Here is an 11465-nt window from a genome sequence, read left to right on the forward strand (position 1 = left end):
TAGCAAGGGAAATCAACTACCAATTTCAATATCCCCAAGCTGATCCTTGGTCCCAGAATCTGTTTACAAACAGATTCTATTTTTTAAATCAATGAGGTTTCTTGAGCCCTTAATGTATGCATAATACTGTACTAACCGCTTGGGGGAGTACAAAACAACAGAGATTGATACACACATTTCCTTCCCACTAGGAACTTACCATCTAGAAGGGGAGACAGACATTAAAGTTATGTGGATATGCACATAAGTGCTGTGGACCTGAGGTGGAGTAAATATCAAATGCTTAAATGGTACAAATCCAAGTGAATAGATGATGCAGAGGGGAGAGGAAGAAGGGGAGTTGAGGGCCAAGTCAGGGAAGACTTCTTAAAGGAGATGTAATTTTAGGAGGAATTTTGAAGGAGACAGTGTGGTGGTCCATCACAATATAGGGGGAGGAAGTTATATGCCAATGCGGGGATGCGGCCAAGCAGTTGATGTCAGGATAAACAGGATCAAGGAACAGCAGGTAGGTTGGCATTGCAGTAGTGAAATGTATGGTCTGGGCTGCTGTAGGAAATCAAAGAGGTAAGGTATGAGTGGGAGAGATGAGTGAATGCTTTAAAGCCGGTGACAAAGAGATTTGTTTTCTAGGGGGGTGGGTGGGCAACCACATAAAGTAGAGGAGTGGAAAGACATGGATTGGATATTTTTTTAGAGAAATGATCCAGGCAGCAGAAGGAAATATGGTCCGGCATGGTCTCCCTAAAATCCCCCCTGCTCCTCTCCAGTCCCTCCCTCCTGTTGCCCCTTTTGCAACTCTCCCATCTTTCCCAGCAGTATCTCTAGAGGAGATCTCTAGACCGTGAGCCCACTCTTCTAGACTGTGAGCCCGCTGTTGGGTAGGGACTGTCTCTATGTGTTGCCGACTTGTACTTCCCAAGCGCTTAGTATAATGCTCTGCACACAGTAAGCGCTCAATAAATACGATTGATTGACTGATCTCCTGCCTACTGTTAAAATCCAGGCCCTCCACCTGTGCACCCTATTCCATCCCTTCACACCTTATCAAACAGTTACCCTCTCTCTTCTTCCCTCCGTGAATACCCTCTTCAACTGTTCACTCTCCACTGGGCTTTTCCCTTCTGCTTTCAAACACGCTCAGTTCTCATCTATCCTAAAAAATCCTCCTTTAACACCATGGCTCCAACCATTTATTGCCCCATTTCTCTCCTACCATTTCTCTCCAAACTCCTTGAGTGAGTTGTCTACACCCATAGTCTAAAGTTCTTCTCCTCTAATTCTCTTCTTGATCCCCACCGATCTGGCTTCCATCCCCTTCACTACACAGAAACCACTCTCTCAGAGGTCACATATGATCTCCTTCTTGCCAAATTCAGTGACCTCTACTCCTTCTCGACCACTCAGCTACCTTCAACACTGTCAACCACCCTTTCTCCTAGAAATATTATGCATCCTCTGCTTCGCTGACACTGGACTCCCCTTGCTCTCCTATCTCTTTGGTTGCTCATTCTCAGTCTCCTTAGGCTCCTCCTTTGCCTCCCACCCCTTAATTGTGGGTGTCCCTCAAGGTTCAGTTCTGGGTCCCCTTCTCTTCTCCACTACACCCACTCCCTTGGAAAACACATTCACTACCATGGCTACAATGACCACATTCATTCATTCATTCAGTTGTATTTATTGAGCAAATTCCTGTGTGCAGAGCACTGTAGGAAGTGCTTGGGAAGTACAAGTCGGCAACATAAAGAGATGGTCCCTACCCAACAGCAGGCTCACAGTCTAGAAGGTGACCTGATACCTAGATTTCCTCCAGCAGCGCTCTGCGTCTCGTGTACAAGAGTGAAGGAGGAGGACTGTGGAGGTGATCCAGGGCTGTGGCTTAGTGGTGCGGGATTGATAAAGGGATCGGGCAGCAAGTGAGACAAGTTGAGTGGAAAGAGTGATGTCAAAAGAGTGTCATCAAGGGAAGGTAGTTTGGGTGTGGAGTCTAAATGGGGTATGATGAGTTGAGAAAACTGAATGGGGTCAAAAGATGGTGGTCTGTGTGGAGGAACAGTATAGAAATAGCAGGAGGAGGTGTGTGGGAGAGAAGGCAGGTGAGGAGACTGTGGTCAGATAGAGGGATTTCAGAGTTGGTGAGGGTAGAGAGTGATCAGTGGCTAGAGGTGAAGGTGTGTGTGTCCAGGTTGGTGAGTGGGTGAGGTAGGGTGGGGGGAGGAGGTCAGTGGGGTTGAGGATTGATAGAAGGTAGGCAGCAGAAAGGTCAACAGGAACTTCTGTATGGATGTTGAAGTCCCCAAGGATCAACATAGGCATGGGGGAGAGAGAGAAGGAATGTGAGAACGAGACCAAAATCGTTAAAGAAGTTGGAGGTGAGACCTAGGAAGTGGTAGATGATCCTTAGTAGCATCAGGAGTGGGAGCTGGAGGTTGATGATATGGGCTGCAAAGGGAGGAAAAGAAAAGGATGTGGTAGGTGGAATGATGAGAAAATGGCACTGGGGCATGGAAAGGAAGCTGCCATCTCCTTTCCCAGTGAGTCTGGCTGTAAAGCACTCCATCACCTTGGCCCCTCCTACCTCACTTTGCTGCTCTCCTTCTGCAACCTAGCCTACGCACTCTCCTGCTGTAATGGTAACCTCACTGTGCCTATCTCACAGTCAACCTCTAGCCTGTGTCCTGCCTCTGGCCTGGAATACCCTCCCTTCTCAATTCTGACAGACAATTACGATCCCCGACTTCAATGCCTTGTTGAGGGCATATCTCCTCTGGAAGGCCTTCCCTGACTAAGACCTTTTCTCCCACTACCTTCTGTGTCATCCTGACTTGCTCCCTTTTCTTCTTCCCCCATCCCAGCCCCACAGCACTTATGTATATATCTTTAATAAATGTATTTGTATTGATGTCTGTCTCTCTAGACTGTGAGCAGGTTATGGGCAGGGGATGTGTCTATTGCTTTATTGTACTCTTGCAAGCCCCTAGTACAGTGTTAGACACACAGTAAGTGCACAATAAATATGCCTGATTAAAGGCCCCCTCTGGAGAGACCTGCAGGGGAGACTATGTCATCTAGGGAGAGCCAGGTTTCAGGGATGATGAGGAGGAGCAGTGATTGGGTCAAAAACAGGTCAATAATGAAGGGAAGCTTCCCTATGATGGAGTGGGTGTTCCACAGGGCACATTTTGCTGGAGCTGTGGGGAAAGTGTGTGGGGCGGGCGTAGTGTGAGGTAGGAAGGGGTTGAATGGTCGTGAGCTGGTGGGGGCCAGGATGGAGGGAGGGGGACAAGGGGCAGCGGTGGGACTGGATGACAGGGATGAGGCAGGGGAGACGAGTGGGGATGACACACGGGGTGGGAAGGGGTTGGGTGGGAGCACACTGAGGAGGGCCGGCGTTTGAGGAGGGGATAAAGAGGAGTGCTGGGTGCAGGGGACAGGGGAGGGGAGACGAGAGGGCTAGGACTGAAGAAACATGGTGGGGCTAGGGAGTAAGAGAAATGAGGTCCGGAGCTGCAGCCACTGATCTTTAAACCCAGTGGGCTCTGGCTAATTCCTTTATTAAGTGGCGAGTCAGTGGCTCCCAGCTGCGGGACTCCACAAGTTCTGAGCTAAGATTAGCGAGTCATTAAAAGCGTCTGTCTGGAGCGAATGAGTCAGTGCCCTCAAATCCCTAGTTGCTCCTGGATGACTGTTGACACATTATCTCCTTAGTTTCCATCTCACTGTCCGTCTTCTTGGACAGGGATCTGGGTCCTGGTGTATGGAGGGGTGGGGATTGGGGAGTCCTTCCTCGTGCAGACCCAAGTCCTTGGTGTACGGATGGAGGGAGGGGGCAATGACAAAGACATAGTCCCCTCCCTTGGTGCATGGGGCTGAGAAGAAGGGGGGGCCTCTTCTCTCTCAGCAGTACTGGCCCTCCAGTTGGCATGGCTGGGGTGACCCTCCCTTTTGTTCAGTCCTCAGGCATTCATATTACAGGGATGACCCATCCCTTCAGCATGATCTCGGGCCACCGGAATGAGGGGAGAGGGGTACCAGGTGGTGGAGACCCTCCCCTTACTTCAGGTTTTTGTCCATGGCTTACCGAGTATGTGCTGGGGTGGTCAGCAGCCCTTCTCTCTGGAGCAGTGTTAGGCCTGAATGGGGAGCGGAGGTGCCAGAGGTCCCCGCTTACCTTTCCTCCGTGGTGATCCCAGGTCCCTCGCGGTGGGGGGAGGAAGGAGCCATGGGGTGGCGGAAACCCTCCCTTTGTATCAGTTTTATTTTTATTTTTTTGCCCTTGGCTTGCCGACTGGGTGCTGGGATGGTCGGGAGCCCTCCTTTGTGGCTTGATTTTAGGCCTCCAGTGTGAGAGGGAGGGTTCGGTGTCCCTTTCCCCAGGCAGACCCTAGGTCACCAGCAGCTGTGGCGAAGACTCTCTCCTTGCCTCAGTTTAGGTCCCCTGTCTTGCCCAGTGGGTCTTGGGGTGGTAATCGGCCCTTCTCTCTGGCTCAATCTTAGGCTTCTGGTGTGAGAGTAGGGGGCTGGAGGGTTCAGGGTCCCTCCCCCAGGTAGATCCTTGGACACCTGCATCAGTGGAGAAGACCCTCCCCATTATTCAGTTTTTTGGCTCTGGTTTCCCGAGTGATCACTGGGTGGCTGCTGCCTTTCTGTCAGGCACAGACCTCCGGTGTGAGGGGAAGGTGTTGGAGGGCCCAGAGTATCTTGCATTTGCACTGTACCAAAGCTCCGGGGTGGATACAAGCAAATCAGGTTGGACACAGTCCAACCCCATTGGAACTCACAATTTCCATCCCCATTTTATTGATGGAGTACCTGCAGCCTAGAGAAGTGAAGTGACTTGACCAAATAACACAGCAGACAAGTGGCGGAGCCAGAAGTAAAACCCAGGTCTTTCTGACTCCCAGATCTGTGCTGTATCCTCTGGGCCACACAGTTTCTCTGGCAAAGGAGCGATGGGAGTGGTAGGAGGGAATTGGGGTGAATACTGGAGAGAACATTACGGTCAAGGGAGGGGTATTTTAGAATAGGAGAGAAATGAGAATGTTTGAAAGCAATGGGGGAAAAAGCCACTGGAGTGTGAATAGTTGAAGCTGGTGTTCAGGGAGGAAAGAAAGGAGGGGCAAATGCTTTGATACAACCAAAGGGGTAGCTGGCAAGCTTTGAAAGAAGGCCCAGGTAAAATATCCTTGGTCTTCATTGTTTATAGGCTCAAGCCTATCCAGAAGGTGGATCGACTGATCAGTGGTGTGGCTGAGTGCCAGCAGCAGGAGTCAGGACTTTCTGACATCAATTCACAAATCCAGCAGTGTCAGCATTTCTTGGGTAAGAGCCCATTTCCCCTCGTGCTGTCACTCCTTTCTCCGTTAGTCCTAGAATCCTGAACCTCAGGGTCCTGAGACACTCTGCATCCTAGACTTGATTACAACAGCAATGCTTTGAATCCTTCTAGAACCACCAGTAACAACTGAGAGGCAAGCACGAAGATGGAAGAGAAAGAGGGATCATTTGGGACCATCCTAACCATTCTAAGCTTTTCCATCCTTCAGATGCATCATGGAGCCTCCCAGACTTCACGGAACTCAATCTGCAGGGCAAAATGTTACCGGAGGGTATCGGGGTTGAGGATGTGAAGGCCTTTCAGATCCTGTACCGGGAACACTGCGAGGTATGGGTGCAGTTGGGTAAGGAGATAGGATTGAGCAAGAGACTGGGTAGGGCTGTGGGATCCATTATGGTACTCCAGTTAGTAGCAAATGTAGCAGCACACTACTTAGAGCAGGAGACTAGATATAATGACATTCACATTTATTTCCCCACTAATAGAGCACTGAGTGGGCAGTGCTTTCATCCTCTGTCCTCCTCCCAGGCCATTATCAACATGATAATCAACCTGAAGTTCACCCTGCTGGAGTCCTTATGGAAAACGTTTTGGAGATGCAATCTTGCCCAGCCCAAGGAGGGTCCTTTCATGGTAACGTGAGTATCCCAATGCTCCAAGAAATGTGAGTCCTGGGGCTGGAATAGAGAGAACTACATTAGAGAAGATGGCATGTTGCTGGCCATAGGGAATAAAACTGTCCTAGATCAAGTACTACAAGCAAGTTAGCTAGTCTGGACAGGATGTTGGAAGCAGGTTGGACAGGTGTTTGGAATCAAACTGCTATGGCATGAAGTTGAGGGTAGGTTAGCTAGGTAGAGTCTTGGAATAGACCAAAGCCAGGTTCTGAGTTGGAGGATGAATGCCTGACTGAGAGAGGGTTGGGGTTGGGTGGGAGATTGGTGTTGGACTGACAAATTTACTTTTACTCTGAATGACTCTAAGGGTTTCTCTGCATCCATATTTGTAGCTGTGATGAAGCTGAGAAGCGGTTACCTAAGAATCGTCTGGTTATCTTATCCAAGTATAAGTCTGTGCTCAGGTGGACCAAAGACTGTGACAACCTGCTGTACCAGGGCCTAGTGGAGATTCTCATTCCAGATGTGCTACGTCCTATCCCCAGTGAGTGACCAGGGTATTAGAAAAAGGGAGGACAGTGACATTGAAGGTGGAGCTTTCCTGGGGGGTTGGAATGACTTCATTACTGCCTACCTATTGCTCAGGTATCTTGATGCAAGCTATCAGAAATTTTGCCAAAAGCCTGGAAAGCTGGCTCACCAATGCCATGATGAATATTCCAGAGGAGATGGTGTTTGTGAAGGTAAAGTGATTGATAGGTGGAAGGAGGGTCCTCAGTCTCTCAATCTCAGATCCTCTCACCATAGAGATCCCTTGTCATCCCTGTTTAACACTACCTGAGCTTTCTCCACTCATTTCCCAAATTTCCCCAGGAAGTGAGTTCCCACTCGGTGAACTGTTAGTCGGTTCTAGTAGATTTTTGGTGCAGGCTTCTCCTTCCATCTGCTGACAACCAGGCAGACAAAAGGTAAGGAGACCCTGAACCCACTCATTGTAGAATCCTGACCTACAGGTGGCAACTGCAAGTACCTTCGCCCAGACTCTGCGGCGCTACACTTCTCTCAATCATCTGGCACAAGGAGCTCGAGGCGTGCTGCAGAATACAGTGCAGATTAACCAGATGCTCAGTGACCTCAACCGTGTTGACTTTGCAGATATCCAGGTACCCTCTTGTGCGGTCCTGCCTGGAATCAAGGAAGCACAGGAAACCCCAGAATGTCAGAGAGGCCAGAGGAATGGGATGGGAACATATTTATTTGGGGCACAAATCTTTCCTCCTTTTCTTTCATCTTTTACTGTCTCCATCCATATTTGATGCTATAATCTTAGTTCCTTGATTCCTAAACCAGGCTTCACCCTTTATGCTTTTGTGTTATCAGTGAATTTCCAATTTTGGGGTGAATTATGGAGAAGACGCTCAGTGCATTTCAAAATGCAATTATCCGCTTTTAAAGGGTCCCTAATACCTTGCCCCTCCTCCATACCCTTCTAGGAGCAGGCTTCATGGGTGGGCCACTGTGAGAACAGTATAGTGCAACAACTGGAGCAGGACTTCAAGGTGACACTACAGCAACAGTACTCCCTGGAGCAGTGGGCATCCTGGCTGGACTGTGTGGTCAGCCAGGTACTCAAGCCATACGAGGGTAGCCCCAGTTTCCCCAAGGCTGCCAAGCTCTTCATCCTCAAGTGGTCCTTCTACAGGTGGGCAAAAGATTGGGCCTGGGTCCAGAGACACTCACTAAGAACTGATGTTTTTGGCACTTAGAACATGATCAGGGAAAGGTTTTGTAAGGGGTGGAGAAGGGTATTTTCAGAAGTGAATTGAATTATAGAAAGCCATAATCAGGTATAAGAAATTTGAGATTCAGGAATGGAAATAGGAGAGCAAGATTGATATTTCAGGGAAGATCAAGGATGTAGGGGTTAGGGTTAAGGTGCCACTTTAAACTGTAAACCCCTTGAAGGCCGGGGCCATTCACCCGTGCCTTTTTACCAATGCTTAGTACAGAGCTTTACACCAAATAAGTATTTAATAAGTATCACCACTAGTACAGCTCAGAGCCAGATTGGAACTAGAATCAGAGAAATGGGTAGGACTAGAGTTACGAATGGACTCAGAAGCAGGATTTTAGAGCCAAAACTGAGTGAAGTTGACATGTGGATTTCCCATAGCTCCCTAGTGATTCGGGACCTGACTTTGCACGGTGCTGCCAGCTTTGGTTCCTTCCACCTGATCTGGCTGTTCTGTGATGAATACATGTACTATCTGATTGAACATCGTGTGGCACAGGACAGGAGCAAGACCCCTATTGCTATCATGGGTGAGGTCAGTGAAATTATGGGAATGGGGCTTACAAGGACTGAACAGAATTCATAAAGGGATCAAACCACTCTAACAACCTGTGGGGTTTCTCTTCCGTGCAGTTCACCAGCCTGGCCTGCTCCCTAAACCACCTGGATCCTGAAAAAAAAGGTAGGAGCATCTTCTTTATTTGGTTGGGCAGGGCCTGTGTGCCTAGGTTTCCTTCCCATTTCTGATCTTAGGAACTTACTGATTCTTCACTAGAAGGTTGTTATGTCTGAGGAGCCAAGAGACTTTGGAATGAATGTAAGGGGCTAAATGACCCAGTTATCCCTAATCTTGTCCTACATTTGTCCCAGATGAGGAAGAGGAGGAAGAAGTGGAGAACAAAGGTGACTTGGCCCAGGAAATTTCTTCTGACTTCAGTGAATCAACTCCACTCCACTCGGAATCTCTGGAGCCTGCGACCAAGTTGCTGAGAATAGATGGAGAGGCCATCTTCCTTCAGTCATGCTTTCTAACTAAATAACCCTTAGTGGATGAGTCCAAAACTTGACTGTACCTTTTTCCCTCCTGCCCTCTATTGGTGCCATCTCAGAGGGCATTAAGCATTCCACCATGTTCTTTAGAATCGGTTACAAGTAGTTCAGGCTTTCACTAAAGAGTCCCTTGCCTCCCTTCACCTTTTTACTAATTACTGTACCACATCCCAGGTATATAATATAACCAAACTAAAGTCTCGTTTATAAAGGCCTATATAGCTTGTATGGGTTTGTTTTCCTTTGTTTTGCCTCGCATATGGGTGTGGAGTTTGTGGGCACTTCCCTCCTTCTCTAATTGGTGGCTTTTTGACCTGCCCTTTATGAGCAGTGTGGGGAATGAGATTACAAAGATGAGGTAAGGGGGACCTCCCAGCTTCCTGAAGCTACAGTTTTTGACACAAAGGCCTGATTTGTAGTATAGTTTGTGGGGCTGCAAGGAAGAGATGGGCATATTTAGATTAGCCTAGATTAAATGTTTTATAGCATTCTCAGTAGCTGTATTAGGCCAAGTCAGGGCAAAAGCAAGTAAGAAGAATTAACTAATTTCAGTGATTTTCCCTCCATGGCACAAACTGTCCTGACTGAGAAAGTTGAATGTGCCTTACCTCATCCTCCACATCCACCTTTAGCTTTTGTAGTAACTTACCACCCTGCTTTACCTTCTGCTGTCTCTCCAATCTTTCAGCTTGCCCAAACATTAAAACCAAGCCAAGAGACTGGGAAGGTAGTTATTATCTTAGAACAGTTCAAGGAGCTGCTTTAATTGCACTTGAAAAAGGAATATAAATTGGTGGAGATCCTGACAAAGACTTAGTAGAATTTGTGAAGAGCTTCACTGCTAATTCTACCTGCCACAGGCCTGCTGGTTACTCAGCAATTGGCAGTGCAATGGTGCCCTGGCTTTCTTGAGCACTACAATGTGTCCCTTATTTTCATTCCAGGACATGCTGAAAGAGAACTTTGGATGGGAGAAGGGAAGTCAGATTCCAGAGCAGAGGCTGATGCCCTGATGTACTAGGTGCTTTCTCTTCATGGTGGGTAGAAAGGGATCATAGAAAGAAATCACATCATAGACCAGGTCATTGAAACTCGCTTTGCCATTCGTAGTGTTTTACTGCCCTCCATTTTTCCTTCACCTTCCTAGTTCCATTTTTAACCTCTCTTATTCCTGCTGTCAATGAATTACCTACCTTGTTGTTTCAGTCCTTGCTGAAGTATGATTTGTTCCTTCATTTTGGGGCACCAAGGATGGGCACCAGAAAGAAGAAAGCTTTTGCCTCTAATTATTAAAAATAGGGAGAGAAATTTATTTCTCCATTGTCACCTCAGTTCATGAAGCTGTGTTAAGGGGTGCTATCCTGTGAAACAATTTTCTAGCTTTCTGAAGAGCTTCAATTCACTCAGGAGGCAGAGATATCAGATTCAACTGTAGAAGACACTGGCCCCAAATGTGGATTGAAGAGGGTCTCATTCCCCATTTTATCAGCTCTGTCATCTGTTTCACCTGCTAGAAACCCTGGACCCTGCCCCAAATCTTTCTTCCCAGAAACTTTCCTTGTATAGTTCTATTTTAGTAGGGGTATATTCTTTGATATTCTAGTTTTCACAAGGTTTATGTTTTAATGGTAAAAAATGAAAGAATCTTCCTTCCATGCTGAAACAAAGAACTTGTTATTGGGATCAATATCCAAGTAGAGCTCATAGTTTATTGGCTTTTTCCAAACTACCACAGGTATATTTGTTCCAGATCTTTACCAGCGATTCCAACTGTGAGGTAGATAATCGCACTCTAAACTGTGACCTGTATGAATTTTCCTCCATTTTGTGTGCTCCTTGAAGTATTTCTCTGGTGGCAGCATCAACCAGACCGAGTAACCATGTCCTATACCATTTCCTCCCTTATACAGAAGTTTGCCAATCTGTAAGGTTCTGAAGCTGTTTTCTACATTTTATAGTTTTTCTTAAACCAAAATAAATTCAGCTTTGTTATTGACATCTGCTGCTTCTCATCTGAGTGCTAAGAGGGTGTTGTAGAGCAGTCAATCAATCAGTTGTATTTATTGTGCACTTACTGTGCAGAGAATTGTACGAAGCACTGGGAAGAGTACCATTTAACAGAGTTAATAGACATAATCCCTACCCACAACAGCTTACGGTCTTGAGGGAGAGACAGACATTAAAATCAATGAATAAATTATGTTATTACATAATAACGTAATGTACAGATAGATACATAAGTGAGGTGGTGCTGAGGGAGGGGTGAGTAAAGGGTGCAAATCCAAGTGTGAGGAGAATGTAGAAGGGAGTGGAAGAAGAGGAAATGAGGGCTTAGTATGGAAAGGCCTCTTGGAAGAGATGAACCAGTAATAAGACTTTGAGGGTGGGATGAGTAATTGTATGCTGGATATGAAGAGGGAGGGAGTTTCCAAGCTAGAGGCAGGATAAGGGTGAGTAGTTGGTTTTGTTTTTTTTTTGTTTAGTTTAGATTTGTTTTGTTTAATGGTACTTGTTTAAATGCTTACAATATGTCAGGCATTGTGAGATGGTTAGCACTACAGGAGCAAAGTGTGTGGGCTGGGTGAGAAGTGAGAGAAGCAAGGTGAAGTAGAGGGCTGAGGTGATGGAGGGCTTTAAAAGCCAATGGTCAGGAGTTCATTTGATGCAG

At 47.1% G+C, this 11465-nt stretch overlaps 1 protein-coding gene across 1 annotated transcript; it reads left to right on the forward strand.

The window, feature by feature from the left end:
• Window positions 1-451: 451 nt before the first annotated feature.
• Window positions 452-10731, forward strand: LOC119921742 (MHC class II regulatory factor RFX1-like). The gene is made up of 11 exons (XM_038741795.1): window positions 452-567; window positions 5207-5322; window positions 5547-5665; window positions 5867-5976; window positions 6348-6499; window positions 6601-6698; window positions 6969-7118; window positions 7449-7657; window positions 8129-8282; window positions 8381-8429; window positions 8618-10731. The coding sequence occupies exons 1-11, from the start codon at window positions 452-454 to the stop codon at window positions 8785-8787; spliced, it is 1443 nt and encodes a 480-aa protein (XP_038597723.1). The 3' UTR covers window positions 8788-10731.
• The last annotated feature ends 734 nt before the right edge of the window (window positions 10732-11465 follow it).

Source organism: Tachyglossus aculeatus (assembly GCF_015852505.1).
Source record: "Tachyglossus aculeatus isolate mTacAcu1 chromosome Y3 unlocalized genomic scaffold, mTacAcu1.pri scaffold_288_arrow_ctg1, whole genome shotgun sequence".
Lineage (NCBI taxonomy): Eukaryota > Metazoa > Chordata > Mammalia > Monotremata > Tachyglossidae > Tachyglossus > Tachyglossus aculeatus.

Coding starts and splice junctions, on each gene's coding strand:
- LOC119921742 (XM_038741795.1), top strand. CDS start 452: ATGCGGGGATGCGGCCAAGCAGTTGATGTCAGGATAAACAGGATCAAG. Junction 6,500..6,600: donor TGTGCTACGTCCTATCCCCA/GTGAGTGACCAG, acceptor CCTATTGCTCAG/GTATCTTGATGCAAGCTATC. Junction 8,430..8,617: donor CCTGGATCCTGAAAAAAAAG/GTAGGAGCATCT, acceptor CATTTGTCCCAG/ATGAGGAAGAGGAGGAAGAA.